A 25687-nucleotide genomic window follows, 5' to 3' on the forward strand; every position below is an offset into this window, starting at 1 on the left:
CCCTAGAGTTGGGAAACACAAGGAGCCCTGCTTGATTGGCTGTTTCGGGCAGAGGGCTGTGATGGTCAGAGGTACCCTTCTGAGGCTAAGCTTTTCAATTTGTGGAAGACACTGCGTTCTTCATCTGATCCGTTTCAGCCCACAGACTCCAGCCCCATGCTTGAGCCCCTTTCCCACACTCTTTCCTCACAATTCTTCTAGCTCCATCGTCTCCAGCCTTCAATGGGTTCCCTTTGGTTTATCAAGCTTTGGTTTATCAACTCTTTCTCATCATGGGGTCTTTGGATGTTCTTCCTCCAGGCCTTCAGATGTCTAACCTGGGGTAAAAGTCACCCGTAGTACACCAGTGCATGGGAGAAACTGTGTCCACTAATTGACTGTTGAAGCTCTTGGGATGAGTCCCACTGCAGAAGCAGGGCACTAGGCTTCACAAGGGAGTCACAGCAGGAACAGCCACCATTCAAAGGCAGTATTGCCAGAGCCTTGCATCTGGACTTGTCTCCGCCAGAATGAATATTTCTGGTGGGCTGGCCTTCTGATTTGTCAGTTGAAGTCTCACTGCATAATCCTGCAGATCGCAACACTGTTCCTTACTTTATGATCTGTAACACTCTTACATAGGCCAGCATACCCTCCTGTTACATCCCCTGTGGATCCCTACAAGGCCTAACAGCATTCATTTGCCCTGGTCCTTCACTGACTGAGCTGTTTTTAACCATTTTCAACAAGTGACTGCAAGATCCTTGTCTTGACCATAAATGCATCTGTGTCCCCAAAGGGTCTGTACATGAAGGAGAACCCTAAACTAACTTACTATATCAGCTTCCTCTTCAGTGTGAGAAAAGAGAAAAGGGCACGAATGCAGTCCATTCCCACCCGGAACACACCTAAAAGTCATGTGCAAGACTAGCATCACCCCAAGCCCAGGCAGGTTTAATTTAAACCTAAAAAGTAAAGTACCCATCTGTGAAATATAAGAGACAGAAAGAACATGCTGGCAAAAACGAGAGAGTCGTTAAAGAAGAGACTGAAGGGCAGGTGAGGTGGCAATGCCATTTCTTGGTACTGCATGGTCTTAAACAGGTTTAATCATTGCATTTATTTTATGTGTGTGTGTGTGTGTGTGTGTAGTCTGTGTGGGTGTGTACACATGTGGAGGCCAGAGAACAAACCTGGGTGGTTCCTCAGAAAAACTGTACACCTCATTTTGAGACAGGGTCTCTCACTACCCTGAAATTCAACAAGTAGGTTGGGCTGGCTGTCCAGTGAATCCTAGGAGTCCATTTGTCTCTACCTTCCTAGTGTGCCACTATGCCTCACTGGCGTTTTTATTATTGTTAATATTAATATGGGTTTGGGGTCTCAAACTCAGATCTTTGTGCTTACAAGACAAGCCCTTGACCAACCAATTCATCTCTCTAACCCTGAAGAGTTTCTTACTATTCCTATAATCTGCTAGTATCATTTTCCCATGAACAAAACCCCCTACTCCGTGTCAACACTGGAATGAAATAGGTGCATATGTGGCGCATCTCCAGGCATGTGAGTCTGCTAATCTACATGATCATAATCATGGGATATGTTTGATATTATGACTGGATTGTGCAGACTGTTACAAAGCTCCTAGCTAGGAGTGAACACATTCAGCCAAGAGCATCCCCACAACTCACTTGATCTTGACAAACTTCCGACATGGCACCGTGTTCCTCACACAGGTCTCCGTCAGCGGGTCGATGTCTTCCACAATGACGAAGGGGGCTTCCTCCAGGGTGACGATGCTCAGGTGGTTGTCGTCTGGCTCACAGTCAGAAAAGGACTTGTACCTCGGCCATACAGCGTGTCTCAGGCTCAGGGTCTGGTTCTCCCATTTGCCCACCTGCGTCACAAACACAAAGATGTGTTATCCTTTGACACATCACTGACTTCCAGAAAGGCAGGTTTTTCCCGCGGGAGGCAGGAAGAGGACATCTAACAGCTTGAGGGGCCTAATTGCTGCATACCTTGATGGGTACTTTGCTTGTGCACTAAGAAAGATGGTGAGGACCTAAATATTGGGTAGCTCCTCCACATCCCAGAGAACCCTAGAGGCTCATGAAATGGGTACCTGGAAGTGATGACTACCATATGTACGTCTGGGGCTTCCCAGAAAGCTCCAGTGATCTGCCAGAGATCAGGGCAAGGGTGTCATGGAAACAGCATAGGCTGTGACAGTCACAGAGGTACAGGTTTGCATGTGCATCTCCCCACTTCTCAGCTGTGCAAACGCTTCATCACAGGAGCAGCATCTGCTTCCTCTTCTGTCCTGTGATGCAATCCCACCTGCTTCCTACGCCGTCAGTAGAATTGAGTAGTGCACACAGCAAATGCAAGTGCCTGGAACATAAGGCAGACCTTGGGTTTCTACTGATATTGTAGAGAAAGGAAAATGAAAGTGGAAAGCACCAAATATGCTGAGAAATAGGAAGAAGAGAGTAATGTGAGGTGAATGAGTAAAAGATGAGAGGAAGATTGAGCGAGAAGGCGACCTAAGGGGCAGAGCGCTGATGAAATTAGAAGCATCATTTCACCCCGATGTGGTCCCAGTTAAGTTGCAAATGAAGGTGAACTTTTTCCTAATCCACAGAGCGGAGACTATTACTGCTTAGCACGCATCAAGACCTGTCAAAACAGAATCGATTGTATTCCCTCTGAGCAGCAGCCAGCATCTTAGTGAAATCAAATTGAAGGCTGTATGTTTTGAACCTTAATTTTATTTGACAGTTTATTGGCACTGTTCACACACTCCCTGGGAGAAGCCTGCCTCCATGCCTTGCTCTCTCCTTCCTCCTCCTGAGCAGTGGCCTGACACCTTAGCAGAGAGGCTAAGTGCCAAGTGCAGGCTTGTCTGTGCTGATGTGACCCGCTCACCTCTCCTTGGGTGACGTGAGTACCACCAGAAATGAATCTCAAGCCCTTAAAGAGAATTCAGGCACACTGAATACCAGAGGTGATGAGGTGAAAGGAAAGAGAATTTCTGCTCTCTGAGATTACCTCATCATTTGTACTGGAAAATTTTTGCTGCCTGTAAAGAAACATCCCATGTGGCTAATTACAAAATTGTCTAGCTTTGGTGATAGCGTCCTTTTTTAGACACAGAGGTTGCCAGACTAATTTGGTGAGACAAACATGCTCATCTTTCCATGATGTGAAATATAAGCTTGGGAAAGGGTGGAGTCTGTAGAATTTTTTTCTTTGTTCAGCATTGATTTATTGCACACCTACTGTGTGCTGGTACCAGCCTAGAATGGTTCTTGCCTTCCTGGTCCTGTCAGTCAGATGAGGGACAGTGACCCAAATAATAATACCAAACCTATACATACATTAAACTTTGCTGTTGGAGAGATGGCACGGTCAGTGAGTGCTTGTACCACAAGCCTGGGGACCTCAACTCAGTCCCTATAACTCATGTGATAAAATAGGACAGGCTGGAATGTTCTTGCAATTCCACTGTTGGGGAGAAAAAGTCAGGTGGATTCTGGACCTTGATGGCTAGCTAGCTTAGCCAAGTCAGTGAATTCCACAACACTGAGAGACACTCAAAAGAAAGGAAGGAAGGAAGGAAGGAAGGAAGGAAGGAAGGAAGGAAGGAAGGAAGGCCCTTCACATCCCTCCAAACCAGGTAGACAGCATCTTGAGAAACAACACCTAAACACACACACATTTGCACACACATGAATGCATATATAAGCATAAATGTGCACATTTTTAACAAACATTTTCATTCCTTTATTTATTTATTTATTTATTAAAGATTTCTGTCTCTTCCCCACCGCTGCCTCCCCTTTCCCTCCCCCTCCCCCAATCAAGTCCCCCTCCCTCGTCAGCCCAAAGAGCAATCCGGGTTCCCTTCCCTGTGGGAAGTCCAAGAACCACCCACCTTTTTCATTTTTCTTGAAAATCTCAAATCTGACCTTTCAAAGAGGCTGGGTAGCAGAGTGGCCAGGCCAAAGGCTCCGAGGGCTCATACATTCCGAGTGTTCCTACCATCTTTACCCTTTAGCTGAATAACTGTGAGAAGGTCACTTAACCTCTCCGAGCTTCACTTTTTCCATTTGTAAAATGCAAGAAACAGGCAGAACTGAGGACTGGAATGAGGTCTAAATGAGACAAAATGCCCACAAGTACAAAGCCCAGAAGCTAGCAAGGCACAGAATGTAGACAGTGGATGTCCTCAGTCTGTTGTTAGCATTTATGTTAGCTGTGTTAGCGTCCACCTCCTCTGAAAAGCCATCTTTGCTGTCCCCGGAGATGGAGAACTCTGCCTATCTCCACTGTGGCATTCCATACTACAGTTATACCAGATCACTTCTCTGTAGCCAGGAGACATGGTCACTTAATCTATGTGCCCGCCCCACATCCAGATTCTACACAGTTAACGTTACAGTTTCAACTTCATAGTTCAACACAGAGGACTTGTGTAATTTTCCCTAACTCACACAGTGTGAGCTAACTACTCCCCTTGGCTCTCTGAGATTCAAACTTACTGCCCACCACACTCTTGGTGCTTCTATTCATTCATCCTTGATAATTACACTATAATTCCAAGGCTCTTCCTGCCTTCCAGATGTAGCTCCCAATTCCCATGTAAATAATATGCATGTGATTTGAGCTGAGCCAATGAGAGACATCCCTGGAAATATTGCTCAGCCTATTAGGATACAATTGTCATGATGGGAACAATCTGTTAGACAATGAATATTGAGCTAGGTATTAGAAATACCAGAACACTACAGTGATGGCAGTGTGTGTGTGTGTGTGTGTGTGTGTGTGTGTGTGTTAGGAGGGTGTGCGTACAAGTGCATGTGAGTTAAGGTCAGAGGTCAGTCTTGAATGTTGTTCACCAGACACTGTCTACCTTGTTTCATTTTTGTTTTTGAAAGCATTTGTTTTCTTTTAGAGATTATAATTTAATTACAAGGTTTCCCCCTTCCTTTCCTCCCTCTAAGCCCTCCCATATATCCTTTCCCACACTCCTTCAAATTCATGGCCTCTGGGCGTTCTCCAGTTGTTTGTACGTCTCAGTGTACAGGTGAGGCTTGGTTTTTAGTTGGTGTTCCTCACTAGCCTGAAGACCAAGCCAGCCTTGCTGGTCAGTGAGCTTGGGGATAGATGTGATTCTGCCTCCCTGGCACTGGGACTAGAGGTGCGCACCACCTGGCTTTTTGCCTTGCCTGAGTGGGATGGTGCTCAGGTCCTCATGCTTGCAGGGCTCTTAACTGACTAAACCATTTCCTGGGCTCCCTTGGGGTCTCATGAGACTCAGTACTGACTTTCCTGAGCTCTTATTAAGTCTTGGCAACACTTTTTCTTTTTTCTTTTTTTTTTTCCTTTTTGTCTCACTTTTTATTTTATTTTATTTTTTTAAAAAAGAAAACAAATTATCTATTTTTTCATTTTACATATCAATCCCAGTTCCCACTCCCTCCCCTCCTCTCATTCCCTCCACTTCCTCCCCCAACCTGACCCCTCATCCACTCCCCAGAGAGGGTAAGGCACATTTCTCTGAGGAAGGACCAAGGCCCTTCCCACTATATCCAAGTTGAGCAAGATATCCATCCAAAGAGAACGGGTTCCAAAAGATCCAGTACAAGCAGCAGGGACAAGTCCTGGTGCCACTGCCAGTGGCCCCACAGTCTGCTCCAGCCATACAACTGTCACCTACGTGAAGAAGGTCTAGCTTGGTCCTGTGCTGGTTTCTTCCCAGTCTGGCTGGAGCTGGTGGCTCCCATTAGCTCAGATAGACTGTTCCAGTGGGTGTCCCCATCATGGTCTTGACCTCTTTGCTCTTATTTTCACTCCTCCCACTCTTCAGCTGAACTTTGGGAGCTCAGCTCAGTCAGTACTCAGCTGCTGGTCTCTGCCCATGTCTCCATCAGCTGCTGGATGAAGGTTCTATGGTGACATTCAAGATAGTTGTCAATCTGATTACAGGGCAAGGCCAGTTCAGGTACCCTCTCCACTATTGCTTAGGGTCTTATCTGGGGCCATCCTTGTGGATTTCTGGGAATTTCTCTAGTGCCAGGTTTCTTGTAAGCCCCATAATGGCTCCCTCAATCAAGATAACTCTTTCCTTGCTCTCCATCTCTATTCTTCCCCTTTCTCAACTACCCCATATCCTCAGGCTCTCTCCCCCTCCACTTTTTACCTCCACCTCTCCTCTGCCCTCCCTTTTCCTCCGACCCCCATGTTCCCAATTTTGTCAAGAGATCTTGCCTATTTCCTCTTCCCAGGGAAATCTATATATGTTTCTCTTAGGGTTCACCTTGTTACTTGGATTCTCCAGGGTCATGAACTACAGACTCAATATTCTTTGCCTTATAGCTAGCATCCACTTATGAGTGAGTACATACCATATTCATCTTTCTGGATCTGGGTTACCTCACTCAGGACCGTTTTTTCTAGTTTCATTCATTTGCATGCAAATTTCAAGATGTAATATGTTTTTAGCAATGAGTAGTACAAACTCTTTTTATGAGGCTACAGTTACCCTGATACTGAAACCACACAAAGATTCAACCAAGAAAGAGAATTACAGACCAAACTCCCTCATGAACATTGATGCAAAAGTACTCAATAAGATACTGGCAAACTAAATCCAAGAACACATCAAAAAATCATCCACCATGATCAAGTCAGCTTCATCCCAGAGATGCAGGGATAGTTCAACATGCAAAAATCTATCAATGTAATCCACCATACAAATAAACTAAAAGAAAAAAAATATGATCATTTCATTAGATGCTGAAAAAACGTTTGACAAAATCCAACACCCATTCGTGTCTTGGAGAGAGTAGGGATACAAGGAACATACCTAAACATAATAAAGGCAATATACAGCAAGTCAACAGCCAACATCAAACTAAATGGAGAGAAACTCAAAGTGATTCCACTAAAAATAGGAACAAGGCAAGGCAATGCTGTCCACTCTCTCCATATCTATTCATTATAGTACTTGAAGTTCTGGCTAGAGCAATAAGACAACAAAAGGAGACCAAGGAGATAGAAATGGAAAAAGAAGAAGTCAAACTTTTGCTTCTTTATCATATATATATATATATATGGTATCAGAGAAACACCATTCACAACAGCCACAATAACATAAAATATCACTAACTGAAGAAGTGAAAAACTTGTTTGACAAGAATTTAAGTCTTTAAAGAAAGAAACTGAAGAAGATTCCAGAAAATGGAAAGATCTCCCATGCTCTTGGATAGGTAGGATCAACATAGTAAAAACGGAAATCCTACAAAAAGCAATGTGTAGATTCAATGCAGTAACATCAAAATCCAAACATGTTTCTTCACAGACCTTGAAAGAACAATAATCAACTTCATATGAAAAAACAAAAATCCCAGGATAGCTAAAACAATCCTGTATAAGAAAGGAACTTCCAGAGGCATCACCATCCCTGACCTCAAGCTCTATTATAGAACTGAAGTAATGAAAACAGCTTGGTATTGGCATAAAAACACACAGATTGACCAATGGAATCAAATTGAAGACCTGAATATTAATCCACACACCTATGAACACCTGATTTTTTGACAAAGATGCTAAAATTATACAATGGAAAAAAAGAAAGCATCTTCAACAAATGGTGCTGGCATAACTAGACATCAACATGTAGATCCATATCTATCCCCATGCACAAAACTCAAGTCCAAATGGATTAAAGACCTCAATTAAATCTGACCACACCAAACCTGATAGAATAGAAAGTGAGAAATAGCCTTCACTGCATGGGCACAGGAGACCACTTCCTAAATATAACAGCAGTAGCACAGACATTGAGAGCAACATGAAATAAATGGGACTTCCTGAAACTGAAAAACTTCTGTAAAGCAAAGGACACAGTCAATAAGACAAAACAGCCTACAGAATGGGAAAAGATCTTCACCAAGCCCACATCAGACAGAAGACTGAACTCCAAAATATACAAAAAATTCAAGAAATTAGACATCAAAATTCCAAATAGTCTAATTAAAAATGTGGTACAGAACTAAACAGAGAATTCTCAACAGAAGATTTTCAAATGGCTGAAAGACACTTAAGGAAGTATTCAACATCCTTTGTCATCAGGGAAATGCAAATCAAAATGACTCTGAGATACCATCTTACACCTGTCAGAATGGCTAAGATCAAAAACACCAATGATAGTGTATGCTGGAGAGGGTGTGGAATAAGGGGAACAGTCATCCATTGCTGGGATGCAAACTTGTACAACCACTTTTGAAATCAGTATGGTGGTTTTTTCAGAAAATTGAGAATCAACTTACCTCAGTACCAGCAATACCATTCTTAGGTATATAACCAAAGGATGTTCAACTATACCACAAGGACATGTGCTCAACTATGTTCATAGCAGCATTATTTATAATAGCTAGAACCTGGAAACAACCTAGATGCTCCTCAGTCGAAGAATGGATAAAGAAAATAGGCACCACTTTTAGTACCATTTTAATTCCTACACACCTCCTGTACAAACAATAAAGATATGGGCAGATTTTTTTTAAAATCTCTTTCATGAATATTTTTCATCCTTAAAAACAGCTCTCTACTCACCCAAATAGGCTGGGTGTGAGGAGGAAAAAAAACTTTTGGCTTCAAAATAAACTGAATTTTGATGATAGAGTTTGGGGTATTTTCAGAAAATATACTGAAGTTTGGAGGACAAAGAAAAATAATTGACCTCTGATGGAGAGAAGTGATTTCACTTGAAAGAAATATAAAAAGGAGAAATTAACTTTGTAAGGATTTTTATCCATTCTTATTAATATAATTTAAATGCAGTGCTTTGAGGACGCTAACTGCCCTTCAGCTTCTAGAAAGTGCCCTGTGAATGGGCAATGATTACTCCGAAAATGTTCAGCCAATATGTTCTCAGAGCAAAGATAATTTCAGCTGCAGAAACTGTATGTCTCGAGTTAATGTCTTTGCCTCTTCATGTCTGGATAAGCTCAGAGGGATGTCACGGGGACAGCAAGCGGCTGGAAGAATTTAGGTTAATAGATGTGTGCATCTCTTTTTCAAATGCTTGATCCTATTTAATCTATTTATGAAATTCTTATAAGATACAGTTAAAATAATTGCATAGTTGGCTTTCAGATCTCCAAACCGTAAACACACATACATGACTGTGGATAGGGGAGGATGCAGCTCAGTCGGCAGAGTGATGAACACATACATGACTGGGGATGGGGGAGGATGCAGCTCAGTCGGCAGAGTGATGGCATAGCATGCACAAAGCCCCAGATCTGATCATCAGCATTGCATAAAATTGAGTATCAGAAACTCAAGATTACCCTTGGCTCCAAAGCCAGTTTGAGGCTAGCCAGGGCTATAAGAGACCCTGTCTCACAAATAAACAAGCTAGCAACAACCAGGATACCAAAGTTCTGAATCTAGCCCTCATCGAACCGTCAGGCTGCCGCTGAAACCCACGCCCCACCTACACACAGCTCCAAGCAGCCTTTCTTCCTTCTCAAGCAACCTTTCTTCTGTCTCTGCACCTGTAGTCTGACCTACTGAAATTCTACCAGCTCTTTTTCAGGTCCAACCACCTCAAATGCTAGTTCTCCAGTGGATGGTAATTCTCCATATGAGGGGTGTGTGTGTGTGTGTGTGTGTGTGTGTGTGTGTGTGTGTGATCTCTAGAACCTTTTTATTTCCCTCACTTGTCCTTTCATGAACTCCATACACCTGCAGCAAATGATTCCTATCGTTGATGGCAGGAGCCCCGAGGGCTGCACCAGTGACAGTCCTCAGAGAGACCGCACCTCTTTGCAGCACTTCTTGTCTGGCTGGAGAAAAGTGGAGCAGCTTTGGTCCCGTTACAGGGGCTGGGATTCAGATCTGCTTAGCTGTAGAGTGACGGACGGCATGTGCAAAGTCCAGCCTCAGCACACTAAAAAGTACACTGTGATGCTGAACAGAACTACAGCAATATCATCAATTCTTTTTAATAGAATTCTAAGTTAAAAGAGGGGAACTGTCTGCTTACCCAACTCCTCTCCTTGGAGACAGGGCAATAGAGATTGTGAAATTAAAAATCAGAGAAGTTTATTAAAAGTGACAATGGAAGCTGAGTTCACACCAGTTATGCCCTAATCCGACTGGGTCCCTGGAGCTCAGGGGGTGATTTCATAAACAGACGAAAAAGCGGGCTTTCCGACAAAAATTTCGCTTGTGTAAAACATGAGAGAACATTTGACTCCAGTTAATAAGGAGTGATTTTCTTTCAAGCTGGAGGGAAGGTAAGTAACGAAGTCTTCAGGAAGATGAAGTTACAGAGGAAAGCAAAGCAAATAGGAGGCCAATTTCTCTCCACCTGAAACATAAAAATCTTCAAAAGGCATAAGAGAAGCGACTGTGAAATGATTTCACGTCCATGTCTTTCATAACTAGCATCATCCGTCAGCTCTGTTTCCGGGCCTCTGCAAGCCGATAACAGGACTAAGTCATTTCGTGTCAGAGGTAGCAGTTGGAGGCCCCGGGAAGATCTGAATTTGGTGGATCAAGGAATGAGAGCACAGGCTGCTGTAGCCTGACAGTAGGCTGAAATGCGCCTTGGCCAGAGCGGTTCACAGTGGGGTTCAGTACTTCGTCATATTTACACTAAGTATGGTATGTGAGTTCACCTATGGCAGCCAGTACGCGGAAGCCAAGTACTCAGCTTTCCGGGCCAGTTATATGCAAACAAGCTCTACAAAGAAGTTGCTGACAAGCAGTTGTAAGTTAGCTTGCCTTGTTTCAATGCAGTGGAGACTCCGGGGTCACTTGAGAACCAGACATTTTCAATGCAGCAATTGGAGGAGGTGAAGATATGAAACTTCAATCATTGACTGAGAATGAAGTCAGGGAGGTCATGATAGGAACTTAAGCCTTTAATCCCAGAATTTGGCAGACAGAAGCAGGCGGCTCTGTGAGTTCAAGGCTAGCCTAGTCTACATAGTGAGTTTAAGACATCAGGGCTACACAGTGAGGTCCTATCTCAAAACAAACAAAAACACAGACAAACAAAGAACAAGAATGAACTTGGGCCGGTGACAATGGCTGCCAAGTGTGAGGACTTGACCTAGACTCCTGGACACATATGCTGTAAGAAGAGACCTAACCTCTCTAGTTGTCCCATGAGCTCCTTATTCACAGAGGCTCACACGCACATGAGTGTATGCATGTGTACACACACAGAGAAAATAAACAAATGTAACATAAAAATTCAAAAGAATGAACTCCTAGGGATGGAGATACTGAATTTATGGGCAAAGTGCTTGCCACACAAGCACGAGGACCTGAGTACAGATCTCCAGGACCAAAACTAAAGTTAAAGAGGGCTAGAAATGCCATGGCGCCTCTGAAACCCTAGCACTGGGGAGGCAGAGACAGGAGCATCTCCTCATCTCACTGGTTACCTGAGAACCAGAATCAGGGAGCTCCAGACTCCTGCAAAGTCCTCCTGTCTCGAAGAACAATGTAGAGAGTGATGGGAGAAGACACCAGACATGAACTTCCTTCCAGACTCTACATCTACAAACACACGTGGATATGCACAGCCATGCATTCTTATACCCCACAGGGAGAGGGACAGAATGATGGAGGGACGGAGGGGGAGGAGAGAGGACAGGGAGGGAAGGAGGAAGGAAGAGTCCTAGATTTCCACAGTTCTGGGTCTGGCTGGGACCTGAAATTTTGGCTGGAGTCTTAGGGCTTCTGCTCTGGATCGTCCAAGGACCCTATTTTGAGGAGTACCAGGAAGATTGTAACTTTGGCTACAGGCAGAATTCAATGCAGCTGGAGAAATAGATGGAAATCTTTCTTCCTGGGTGACTTACATAACCAGTGGCAACTGCCAGCAGATCTAAATGAGTTTGATCAGCTATTAGAGCCTTAATTAAATTCCTCTCAGCTGAAATTTCAAAATTGCCTAATTGTTACACAGCTCACATTACAGCTGTTGACTTTTTTCCTTCTGTAACCATTCTCGGGTTGATCCAATATCTTTACAGATAAGAGCGCCAACTGTTGTAGAACCGAACACCAATTTGGTCATTTGCGGAGATGTATTTCAGTCTTCGGCATTTCCACAAATAACTCAGATATCTACAACCATTCTTTTTCTTTTTATTGATGTATATTTATTATATGATATGAGATTTCAGAAAGACTGATTTTTTTCTATCTGTAATGTTCTTCTTGTTTATCCCCGCTCCCCATACCCCCTCCCATCAGTGTCCTTTTTGTGCCTTGAATCCCTGTCTTCTGCTTTCACACATGTATGTGTGCACGTGTCTCTCTGTGTGTTTTTATGTGTGTATATCTGTGTGCATGAGCATGTGCGTGTGTGTGCATATGTGCGCATGCGTGTGTGCGTGCATGTGGGGGAATTATATATAAAGAAACCTAAAACTCACGAATAAGAAATAATGCAGCACTTGTCTTTCTGTGCCTGGCTTATTTGACTTGATATGATACTCTCCAAATGTATCCATTTTCCAGAAAATGACGAAACTACACCCTTTGTGGTGGAATAAAATGCCATTGTGGATAAATAGCATGTTTCCTTTATTCACTCACCTAGACTATTCTGTAACCTGGCTATCAAGAACTCTGCAGTGACACACGGATGTGCAGGTATATGGGAGGCTTTTTGACTTCGAGTCCTTCAGATCCATGCCCAGGAGCTGCAGAGAAGGATCTTATGGTAATGCTCCTCTCTTCCTGCTCAGTCAATGGGAGAATAGCTCAAGGCTTGTTTTCGTTTGAAATTTAAATTTAGAAGTGGAAGTCTTTGACTTCATTTTCTTGAGGAGCTTGTGTATAATCTTTGGGACTCCTCTGTTTCTAGGTCCCCGGGGATGGACAAAAGCCTTATTTCTTCAGTGTCCTTTCAATTATTAAAAGTGATGTGCTTTGCTAATTAGCTAAGCAACTAACAGTGTTTTCTTCCTCCTCTTTGATTCCAGATTGCAAAGATCTAACACCAGAGACTTGAAAATTCATGGAAAAAGTAAAAGGACCGCTCATGATCAGTAATTAACTTTTTGACACGCTCCTGGGAGTCCTTCTTATTGTATAGCCTCTGTATTAGCCATCCTTTCATGGGCTGTAATAATAATTATTAAATAAGTATGGGCAATGGCATTTATTGGGGTACTACAAGCCCCCCAATAGGCACTTTTTTATTTTATTTCCATGATTTTGATGATTCTGTAAGGGGGGGAAAAAGCTGCTATCCTCAATTTGCAAGCTGAAAAACTTGACAAGTTACTTGCCCAAAATCAAACAGCAGGTTAGAGGCTCTGAGATCAGAATGCCAGATTTCAGAGACCCCAAGGCTTCCAAGGTGACATCGTATCTGCCTTTAGAAGCTTCAAGGAGAATGAGTATGTGAGCTCTCTGGTGGGGAGAGTATGAGTATCCCATGACTCAGTCAGGAAGGAAGCAATCAGCTCCCTGCAATGGACAGAGTGATGTCCTGGGAGGTGGATACGCAGGTGCTGGGCCCCAGCCTGTATAACCTACGTCCTTTAAGAGAGGGACAGTGTTCACGGTCCTTGTGAAGTACAGGAGAGAGAAGGGGAGAGAGTCCTGAGGTGGTCTGGCAGCTCGCTTTCATGCATGGCAGCTTTATTTCCCCAGTTTTCCTGTGAACTTCTTCTGAGTTCTCCAACATGGAAAATGCTTCAACAGCAGTGCTATTAGTGAGCCCTGCTTTGTGGTCTTGGGGTTGAATTCCAGTGCTATGGGCATGGGCATCCAAAAGGCAATTAGAATCATAGATGAGGGGAAAGAATCCTCCGCTCAAATGTGAGCTGCATGACAATTGGGTAATTTGGGGATTTCAACCAAGAGGAATGTAATTAAGGCTCCAGCAACTGATTAGGCCTTTTTTGACTCCGTGGTAGCCTCCATCCCATTACATAAGGTCCCTTAAAGGGAGGTCCGCCTCCTGTTGTGTTGGTGCGCTTCCGTTGCTGATGCTGCGGCTTAAGAAGGCACTATCTGTTCACATGACTCCATCTGTCTTTACTGAAACCCAAGTGCAAAATTGTGTGTGGAGCTCTTCACGGCGACACAAAATTGAAGAAGATAACTAAGTCTTCAAATCAGTTCAAGCAGGCGTCAAAGTGCGGTGGGGGGGGTGGTGTCACGGACATGGGGATTGGGGTGGGGGAGCTGTTAAAGGAGAACCCAGCCTGAAATCTGGCCTCTCTTAGAATGGGCAGTGATTCTTACTTTAAAAAAAAAAAAATATATATATATATATATATATATATCCACAAAGACTGTTTAGAAATGTGGCAAAGGTTTCCTCTCGACCTTCTCGTGTGACTTGTTCTGAGTAAATTTCAAAGATCAGCCTCACTTCCGACTATAGAATAAGTGAAAGGCCATTTGCAATCAGGCAGAGTCAGCCAGCAGCTCTTCAAGGAAGCCTTTATCTGGGTAATGCTTAGTAACTCTGCCCCCCTGGCCATGCTACCAGTGAGCTAGCAATTGGTCAGAGAGGTAGGCGTGCTCAGAGCCTGGGAACGCCTGAGCCTTCCGTTCTTACCAGCCTAAGACAATACAGATATGACTCTTCCTCTTTGGCAATTTTCCTTCTTAATGAACTTTAAAGTGGTAAAATTTTGGTCTGAGGCTGTACTTATTTATAAAACAGGTACCTTCTATGTAATCAAATTCAGGCTAAGGAAGCAACAGGCATTAGTGCATGAAAGCTGACTTGAGGGATATCACAAACCAAGAGTGGATGGATTTCCTCACTCAGCATTATGAAGAAAAAAAGCCGGTTCCATGTGGATGTCAGGCCTGAAAATTCACATTTAACCTCATCTACAGTGTCTGCAAAGTTTTCAGACAAGGCTGCCAGACCTGAGGGTACCGATTGGTGAAAGACATTTCATCTCCTGACCCGTGAGAAGTTAGTGGGCTGCCAATGCTGAACTGTTTGGTCTCTGATGGGCATCTGTGATTCTGTGTCTGGGGCAAAATAATAAATTTAAATCCTTGAAGTGGACATTTTTCTCCTTTCAAGATGAAGGGGAGTCAGGGTTGACGCCTGAGGCCCCAAAGCTATTACAAGGATATGCACCAAGCCCTTGTGTGGGGGTTAACTCCAAGGCCACGGCAAACTGCTGCTCAGAAGCTCAGTCCTCCTTAGGTAAGATGGCATTTTGACAGGCATTTTTCTTTGCTGAGCTCTAGCCCCCAAATGACTTTGCTCCAGGCTCTGTCTGAGCCTGAAAAGATTCCAGCAAGAGGATCTTCTGAAATACTAAAACCAACAGAAGATTTAATGGTGAGGAAACTGTAATAAGCTTAACCACAGTTCTGTGACTAGGGGCTGAGGAGGCAGCTCAGCTTGGTCGGTAAAGTACTTCCTGCAGAAAAGTATGAGAACCTGGGTTTAAATCTCCAGCACATTCACAAGGTAGGGCCACAGCAGCGCAAGTCTGTAATTGTAGCTCTGATGCGGAGATCTGGGAGGAACTAGTCTATCCAATCAGCAAGCTTCAGGGTCAGTGAGATACCGTGTCAAAAAAAAAAAAAAAAAAAAAAAAAAAAAAAGAGAGAGAAACTGAGGAAAATATCCCAACATCAGTTTCTGACCTTGCTGCCACACAGTGACAAATGCATACACGCTCATACAATCATGATTATTGGACGTGCTAGGAGGGAGAAGAGGTCCCTATGGGATGTTACAGCTAAGAGTCATTAGTTCATAAAATAGAGCCTAAGTGACCCTTGACTGTCGATCCAGTCTCACACACGACTGTCCATCCTCATCTCAGATGTGAATATACAATTCCAGTGCTCTGGAGAGCGACTGAGAGGAAACTAGAATGGGGGCAGCCGGCCTACAGCACCTCAGCATCACACTTCTAAGTCACACCACAAGCGCAGCAGCCGAAAAGAAACCACAGCGACCAGAAAAGCAAAGTGACGATAGCAGCAGCATCTTCGCTAAACTTTCAGATTCGTACAAGTGATAGCCAAATGTGGAGTCCTAAGGGAACTGATTGGTGTCATAACTAATTAGCAAAAGCGTTCTCTAGGTCCCGTGATGCAATGTCTTGGTTCATGCATTCAGTAAGTGTTTAGTGTCTGCTCTGTGACCCCAGCATTCCCAGCAGCATCTCTTCAGAGTGAGTGACTTCTCACCCTGGGGTCAGCAAAGGCTCAGACAGGAGTTAAATGTTTTAGAGTAAGTCATGGGTTACAGATGGGGCTTCCTGCTTCAGCTTTGCTGTTGTTATTTTGAGTCAGATTCTCCCAAAGTAGCTTCAGTAGGTCCTGAACTCACAATTCTCCTGCTTGAGTCTCCAGAGTGCTGAGATCACAGGTATATGCCACTACACACACACTGGGTTTTCTATTTTTAAATGGTTGCAAGAATTATATGTATGACACATGAAACTTCTATGAGATTTGAATTTGCATCCATAAATAAAGCTTTCCTAGAGCGCAGTTGCGCTTGTTCTCCTATCTGCCCTTCCTATGTCTTGTCACGCTAACAAGGCAGGGCTGAGGGCTCCTCGGGAAGAAGTGCAGCCCAAGCCGAAAATATCAGTAAACAACATTTGCTGATCACCATTCTAAATTCCTATTGCTGGAAAACTATTAACTGGGCAGTCAGAAAGACAAAACAGAGTACTCCCAGAATGAATTATATAACAACATTTTAAGAAATGATAAGAGCAATGGCTCAAAGATGAAATAGATGTAGAAATGCCTCAGAAGTGGTAAATAAGGAATTAGGAAAGGCTCAGGGTGTTTGGAGTCTGCAAAGGAGGGAATCAGAACCTAGAAAAGACGCTTGGAGGCTGGGGAAACAGTGTGGACAGAGGCCTAGGAGCTAAACTGAAGGCATGTGGCTATAAGCCAGGAATTCACCCAAACTGGATGAAGCACACTAAGCACATAGGGAAGAAGAGAAGAGCAATGAAGGAAATGACTTAAGGTGGGGTGCAGAGGCAGAAGGACATCGGTCTAACGTCCCTGCCTGCTCCCTGAGATCTGGCTGTTTTTGAGTTCACATCTGTGACTAGCTTTACGATTCCTTCCAGCTTGACCCAGAGCCTATGTGTGCTGTGTGGTGACTTCACTCATGTGCCCTGTGCACCATACTGGACTTGTCCTGTTTGTCAATAATTGATGTCATGCCCTTCACAAATGCGTTCACACTTCTCCAGAGATTTGCTTAAGCTTGGAGGTCCAATTTAGAAACATCTGTTCATCAACTACCTCCAGTCCACTTTAGCCATTTATCCCAGTGGCATAAATCCAATTAGAAAAACTAAATTTCAGTGATTCTAGGAGAAGCTCCAGGCTCACACAGTTAGCTTATGTCTCTTTTCCAGTGTCATGTTGGCCCTGGATATCTCTGTTTACTTCCAAATGACTCCCCATGTGTTCACTTCTTCACTATTCTAGCCAACAGTTTTCATTCTCCATAACCACAGAGCTTGTCCCATGGGCACAAATGCCTGTCTCCACCTGTCCTTGTCACACCCACCTGGCACACACCCATCTGAACCATTCTGACCACTTTTGCACCTGTAAACCGCTGGACAGGTAGAGATCATCACATGACCAACTAGCTAAATGTCGTTTCAAATTCCAGGACTCCCTCTCCCACTAGAAAGATTCCTCCTCTCCTAATTGCATCTCCACCATCCCTAGGAACTATTTCAAACCTTCACACCTGCCCACAAGCCTTCAGGCTGCCAGCAACATCTTCGCTCCCAGTGGATGAATCTATCTCGTATTTTAGTTTGGAAGGGCTACCCACGTAATCCATAAACTCACCTTGCCTCTGCACATGCCTTCATGCTCCTTTGAGACTGAAAAAGGCACCGTTTCATCTAGACCATCAGTTCCCAACTTGTGGGTCAAGACCCCTTCTGGGGTCAAACGAGCTTTTTGTAGGGGGCCACGTAAGACCATCAGAAAACACAAATATCACGATTTATAACAGTAGCAAGATTACAGTTATGAAGTAACAGTGAAAATAATTTTATGATTGAGGGTCACCACACCATGAGGAGCTGTATTAAAGGGTTGCAGCATTCAGGAAGGTTGTGAAGCACTGGGCTAGACTAACAGCGACTCCATTTCTTGTGCTGGATACCTGTCTTCTGTAGCCACCTCTCCTCTGAAGCACGCTCTGCTAAGATCTTTAACGCATTGCTCTTTAGTAAACAGCTTCCGCGTCATTGTGGGCCACTCCATCTTCCACAAAAGGGCCTACCTCTTTGACTGATGCAAGCCTCAGAAGAACCTTGACTCTTGATCGCAACTGTCCATGCTCAGATCTCTCCTGCGCCCTAGTCTTCAGCTATTAGCCCTATGTCAACAGCAGGTAGCTCCAACTCCTTTCCACCAGCCCCTTCCTGCTGCCCCCAAGGAGTCTCAGTCACCAACATGATTAGGGTTGACTCATGCTCTTCCCTTAAATCATAAGAGAAATACAAATTCTCTCCCATCTGCAAGTATGAATTATCGAAATCCCAGTGCTCCGAATGATCCTCAACTCATCTCTCTTCCTCTCTCCCCTGTATATACTAAACTAAATACTATGCCTTGAGACTACCAACACATTGCGGGTTTTTAATCTTCCCTGGCCTGTGAAGAAGCTTCTCATTGGACCTTCCTGCTTTGAAGTAATCTTCCCACCAGTCTGCCCTCCAGACCATGTCTCTAAATATCTCTGTAACGTGAGCATTCCACTGCTCCTGTGATGGTTCCAATTACTACTGGAATGGGATGTTGGTACCGTGGTCTGACTCAGTCTCTAGACTGGCCTTTCTAGCTCTTTAGACCTCCCAGTGTCGTTCTTGAAAGCCAACTCCTGATCCTACTCTGCCCCGTGTGAATTCATAGAGGGCCAAACCCAAGCACAGGTGCTAGGAGCATCCAGCACTTCTCTCGGGAACCACTTTTAACACCATCCACCCATCCATCCAGAAAATGCTTTGCCCTGCCCTCCCTTAGCCAGGTACCACCTATCTGTCATTCAGACCCCAAGGCCAAGAAACCAGTCTCCAGCTCCACGGGGTCAGGGAGATGCTCTCTTGTCTCCTTCTTCATCAATTATAGTACCCAAACGCTCGTTTGTTGCTCTGGCGGACTCCTGCAGTTCAGGGACTGGGTTCTGCCTACCTTTGTGTCTCTTGTATCCAGCTCAGGGCTCTAAACGCTTATTAAATAAGTTAATTAACAACCTAAACCAATTGGACCATCCTAATGGCTCCCCCTGCAGCCAATGATCAGCTTCGGTTGTTCTCTGAGGTGTAAAAACCACCACTCAGACTATGGAGTCAGGGAACACGGGCTTTCACTGGCTACAGAACTCGTCAGATCTGGAGCCTTGTTCAGTGGCGTCTCTCAAACACTGCCTTCCTCATTTGTGAAGTGGGCATTAGAGGAGTCATCAGACTGTGCAATTCTCATGAGAATTAAACAAAACGAAGAAATAAACAATTCAGTGAAAGTGCACAGGATTGGGAACAGTCTCTTCCCTGTAATGGGCCCAACCCATGTGACCTGGTTCATACTAGTCAGGGTCGTGGGGTGATCTATTAACTCACACAAATGAGCCATTGGACAAGATGCCCAGCACTTAGAAAGCTTGCAGTGAATGTTTGCTTCCACCTCCAATGTGCACATCCTCCCACAGTCATGGCCGATTCCTAGATGTGACTCCAGAGCGCATAAACCAAGACACTGACTGCAAAGACCACTCCAACAGCTTGTCTAACAGAGGACACGGGCATTCACTTCCTGCCTCTGTAACATGAGATCTGCTTTGCACTTAACTGCTGACGATTTTAAATAGAACTCATATTGTCTGTTAATACAATTCTATGCACAGAGAAGATCCTGCCAAAAGCAGCCTGCCATCACCTTAGTTCTCCAATAAACCAAAGGCCTGGGAATTATTTTATTCTCTGGCTGGAGGTTCTGCACTATTAATGCATATCATTAATTTCATAACTGTAAATGTGACTCAAACTTTTTCGGATCCTTTGGGCTTGTTACTGTTTGGCTGGCCAAGAAGCTGTGCTGGGAAAAGATGAATGGGAACAGACAAAAGCAAGCTCAGAAAACAGGCACATTGGAGGAAGTACCCTAGTCAGAAAGCTGCATTGTTAGAGGGGAAATAATATCAAAGATGTCTGAATTTATAAGGCCCTTGTTAATATCACATTTCATTTGTCGTTCATGACAGTCTCATAAAGAGGAAAGAGCAATCGCTGCCATTGTTCAGAAGCGTGAAGCGGTGTTCATTCAAGTAGCTTGCCTGGGAAGAGACAGAGTTTTCTGGTTACCATTTGCTTCATTGTGTGCACTACACTATTCACCCTACTGTGTGGGCTGCACAAATCTTCCAAGGATGTTGATCTTTAGCGTCTACATCAGCTTCTGAGAGAAAGAAGTCGTTCTCAGAAATCCACTCAAAAAAATGCAAAAAGCAAAAGAAAATAAGTGTCATTTAAAAAATTTAGATTGCACTCGGAATGGGTTGCAGCTCCCATTGGCTAAGCCTTCCTACCAGGTCCCATACTCTCTACTGGGTATTTGGCATAAATTACCAATAACTTTTTCAATCTCGGAAGGGGCTGGGTGATGATGTTCAATTAGTTCACATCTCTGGCCTCCACCTTTCCCGTCTGGAAAATAAACTCTGGCTTAGCATTATCAGATGTGAAGGGGGGGGCACTCACTGTGCTTAGCTAGATCCCTTCTAGAGCTTGGAAAGCACTGGTCATTTTGTTTTCATAGTTAAGAAAGAGAAAAACTGAAGTGTGTTTCTTACTTGAATTCTCTACCTCTTACAGCATGGGCGATATCACCTGCTCTGTAGAATTGGACTAAAAAAGGAACATAATAACATCATGGTCCAAGCACAGGCTTTGAAAACTCACAAACTGAGTCATTATCTAGCTCAGATTGTTGAAAATTGATTGTTTTCTTCCCCTTTGTTTTCTCATTTACAAAACAGGCATCATAACAATACCAATATCCTAAAACTTTTGTAAATAGAAGGGGTTATGAGGACAGAGGTGGTTCCATGGGCAAAGCGCTTGCTGAGCAAGTTTTGAGGATATGAGTTCAGATCCCCAATACCCACGTAAAACCAGGAGTAAGAGCACAGTCTGTCACCATAGTGCTGAAGAAAAGAGGATCCCTGGTGTTGTTGAAACTGTGAGCTCCAGATTCCGTGACACACTGTATACCGGATGGGAGTCTCTGAGTGAGAGGGTCAGGCAAATATCATGACAGGCCCCTAACAACTCAGTTAAGAACTAGGCCTGGGCCAAACAACTCCCCATGTGATAACCAAACAAGATCAAAGCCAGAGACTTGTCCAGATTTGCCCAAGAATGGAAAAGTTATAGCCTTAGCCCACTCCGGCCAGCCCTAACCAGTTAGAAATGTACTAATATGATTGCCATTTGCATAAACCAATCCTAAATAGAAGGGTCACACTGCTTTTAAAATTTCTGTCGTTGTGCTTAACAGGAGCTTACACATCCCTCTCAAGGTCATTGCCATTTTGTACAGGTGTGTGCGCCGCCACATGCTTAAGGAATAATAAACGCTGCTCTTGCTGATTGCAATGTGACTGGTGGTCTACTGAGGACTTCTCATGGACCCTAACACTGAGTTCCATAGATTCACACACACACACATAGACACACACATCACATACACATATACACCCACCACATACACACACCACATACATATACCACATACACACATACACACCACATAATACACCATATACACACACCACACACACACATATGCATACTACATATACATGCATAAAAGGCCATGTATCTACAGACCTCTCAGGAAGCATTGATGATGGTGGCTTGAATAAGGCATAGACAGACACATTGCAGATGCGGGGGCATTATCATTAACTCTGTTCTACCGAGGTCTGAGAAATACGAATAATGAGGCTTCAAGGTTGGCCAGGCTATCAGAACTAAGTGAGCCTCAAGGCCAAGCTTACCCCCTGAAAATATTCAACACCCATCACAGGGGTTCAGCTATTGACGAGTGACATGCTCAAGGAAGCAGGAATCTTCCAGTCCTCGAACTGACCACTTACCCTGTTTGTACACACACGTAATCACGTGCTTCTCTCTCGATGTTAATTTAGATGTAACATGCATGTCTCTGGCCCCATAAGTTAGAGCATTGCTCCATGGAAGTCAACACTATCCTTTTGGATCCTTATCCATTCTCATTTACATGACAATTCCTGGCTGTGGAGCCTTAGGTTCGGTTTGGGTGATGAAACCCAACGGTGCTGTATGGATGCAAGTGAATGCTCTAGGTGAGATGAAATGTGTAGTGCTGTGAGAAGGACTGACTGCCTCTCTTGTCATCTGTGCGGCTTGGGTTACTGCCTGGGAAACAAACGCCTTCTTTAGAGAGTGGCCTTTGGGATGTGACAGTCAGAATGGATACTGTTTTCATACTGTAATCTGCCGGTCCATACAGAGGTCGGGAACCAGCACCAAGAATCAGTGTTCTGACTCTGTTAGTTACAGCTTCAAAGTTAAACACTGCTAAGAAAGAGCCCACAACTCCTTCCAAGGACATAAGCATCTATTTACTCGTGTCTTCTGCACTCTGGGTGTCTGTGCTCCCAACAGGCTTTTTTAGCATGGGAAGAAATCCAGATGGTTGAGCCCCTTGCTCTTTCCTTCCCTAGTCCCCCTCAGTCTTTCTAATTTGCAGGATTATAATTCAAATGGCAGCAATATGGACTCTAAAGATGCTATGGAGAGGCAATGATGAGCTCTGGAAGGGTTTTCTAAAGACAATGGGTGGATGGCAACCAGATGGCAGTTTCTCCAGGGTGGGGACTCATTTACATCCTCAGATTGTCAGGCTACAGCGCTGATTGGCTTTGCTGGAGGAAAGGAGAACATGATGAGGAGACCCATTTGCATTAAGCCCTGAGGGGTTTGAAGAACTGAGATGGGGGTGGGGGATAAGACCTGTGGGTACACTAGGGGCCCTCCTTGAAAATACTGAAGACAGTAGCTGCCCAGGGACAGGACTCCCAAGTTGGGCTTTCAGGGTGACATCCGGCTACTTTCCCTGCCAACAGGCAAAGAAAGCACATTACTACTACAGCATAACATGGAAAGGAAGTGAACTTTGTAACCTGCAATCTAGGCTCTGCCATCTTTGCTAAGTCACCAGGCACCTAAATCCTCAGTTTCCAATATATCATTGGACTATGAGGGAAGGATGATAATAATTATCTTGACAATTAAAAAGCAATCAATGTAGTTAATATAAACACCATAATTAAATCAAAATGATTAACATTATTGTTTTATAAAATATGGGGAATTATATGAGATATATACATATATGTACTATATACACACACATTACTACAGACCTATAATATGAAAATAGAACTATTATATACCATACACACACACACACACCCCATGAGAACTAAAGTCGACTGAGAAGAAAATGAGAGGAGAGGAGAAAGTGGGACAGGAGAGGGTAATGGGAAGAAATCTGACCAAAGTACATGATAATATACTCGAACAAAACACTTATCAAGATTTCTGTGCAACAACTGTATCCTAATAAGTTTCTGAGAAAAGGTCTGGGGCAGCCTTAACTCTTGTCTTCAGCGTCCAAGATGGTCACCTGAAACTCCCAAAGCTTAGTGATCAACACTGTTGATCCGCTTCTCTGCTTCTGCCTCTCCTGTTGGTCTAAGCTAGGTCATGATGTCAGGGTGGAGGGGAGGTGAAGGAGCTGCTCGAAGGAAGCTCAGCTGAGAAAATCCAAACTGCAGCCCCTGAAGGACTTGCAGCCAGGAGCAAATTGCTGGGGTGGAGTACCTCACTGTTTTGTCTCTTTCCTTGGGGACAAACATCCTTCCTGTTCCACTATCAGCATGCCAGCGGTAAATCACAGACGCCAACACGGCTGTAATAAGAACATGGTGAACATCTCCAGAAAGCCTGCAGTGGGGTCTTGTTGCCATGGGCGGGGTGGGAATATGGAGACATTCTTACCCAGGTGAGTTAGGAAATGAACTAGAGCAGGGTAGTGATGGCATACACCTTTAATCCCAGCACTCCAGAGGCCCAGGCAAGTGGATCTCTGAGTTCAAGGCCAGCCTGGTCTACAGAGCAAGTTCTAAAACAGGCAAGGCTATACACTAAACCCTTCTCTCCAGAGGGAAAAAGTAAAAAGTAAAAAGAAAATGAAAATGAAGTAGGAAAAAAAAAAAAGAGGCCTCCTATGTCTGTGCTTCAGTGAACTCTGAAGGGGCCTATGATAGCTTTAAATTTGGAGAGTCACAAGATCTGAATTTGAATACTTCCTCAGCTGTTTGGAAGAAATGTCATTGGGTATCTTCAAGTCGACACTACTTAAATATAGGCCGAGACTGCCACCTACTTCCCAACATGCAGCTAAATGGAATCATAAATAGGAAAACCCATTATTTAAGGTTTGGTGTGGGCTCCACACTCAGAGCATCCTCCCTATGCGCTTGTGCTGTGTTCTGAGGACCAGGGTCATTAAATCCAACCTGGGACTCAACCCACTTTCAAACTTCTTTTAGAAATATAATCAAGAAAAATATTACATTTTCTCCAAATTACAGCTCACTTGAAACTTGAGAAGGGGGGAGGGGAGAGAGAGAGAGCACGAGCACAGGTAGAGCCCAACCACTTCTGTTTGAATCTAGACTCTACCTTCTCATCTCTTCACTTACCCAGCCCCCCAACCCCCGCCTCCATAGCAGTCTAAGCTCTGCATGCAAATACCATCCCAGAAAACTGAGAAAAATCTTTAACTAAAGGCCCAGTGACTGTTTTCTATCCTTCCTTCTTCCTCTCCCACTCTGTTCTTCCTCCTCACTTTCTCTTTCCTTCTTCCTCTCTCCTTCCTTTCTTCTATGGTTGAGATAAAGAATGACTCCCATGATGTGTTAAAGATTTGGTCCTCCGAGTGACATTACTTTGAAGTGTTGAAACTTTTAAGGAGTGGAGTCTTGTAAGAATTCTGAAAGTCCCCGGGAAGTGTGCTCTTGACAGAAATGGGGATACCCCAGTCCCCTCCTCTTCCTGCTTTTACTCCCTAATTTCGAGTAGAGGAACTTTGTCCTGCACGTCCTCCTTCCTCCATGCACTGCATTGTGATTCACCCAGAGAAAAGGTCAGTCAGTAATGGGGCGAGACCTCGGATCGCTGAGCCAGCACCAGCTTTCCTCTTCGTAAGCTGACCAGCTCAGGTATTTGATACTGTCCAGGTTCACTTCTCTGCACTGTGGGAAATCACTGACCTAAAACAACCTGGAAACCCAAGGGTATATTTTAGCCTACAGACTATAGACCATCACTGAGAGAAGACAAGGCAGGAACATGGAGGCAAGAACTGAAACAGAGACCTTAGAGGAACACTGCTTATTGGATTGTTCAACTTGGTTTCTTATACAAACCATGCCCACACGCCTTGGGGTACGCTGCCACAGTGGGCAATGTTCTCCTACATCAAATGTTAATTAAGGAAATGTCCCCTGAGATATGTCCCCAGGACAGTCTGATGGAGGCAATTCCCCGGTTGACATTCCTCTCCC

At 44.1% G+C, this 25687-nt stretch overlaps 1 protein-coding gene across 2 annotated transcripts in view; it reads right to left on the bottom strand.

The window, feature by feature from the left end:
- The window catches only part of Grin2a (glutamate ionotropic receptor NMDA type subunit 2A), a 411054-nt gene that overhangs the window by 97106 nt on the left and 288261 nt on the right, over positions 1-25687 (bottom strand). For both annotated transcript variants that reach the window (XM_050137104.1, XM_050137109.1), the window contains exon 4: positions 1671-1876. In XM_050137104.1, the coding sequence (XP_049993061.1) occupies positions 1671-1876 (206 nt within the window). The remainder of the gene's footprint in view (positions 1-1670; positions 1877-25687) is intronic.

Source organism: Alexandromys fortis, unplaced genomic scaffold (assembly GCF_014885135.2).
Source record: "Alexandromys fortis isolate MF-2015 unplaced genomic scaffold, M_Fortis_MF-2015_v1.1 scaffold_29, whole genome shotgun sequence".
In the NCBI taxonomy this organism is placed as follows: Eukaryota; Metazoa; Chordata; class Mammalia; order Rodentia; family Cricetidae; genus Alexandromys; species Alexandromys fortis.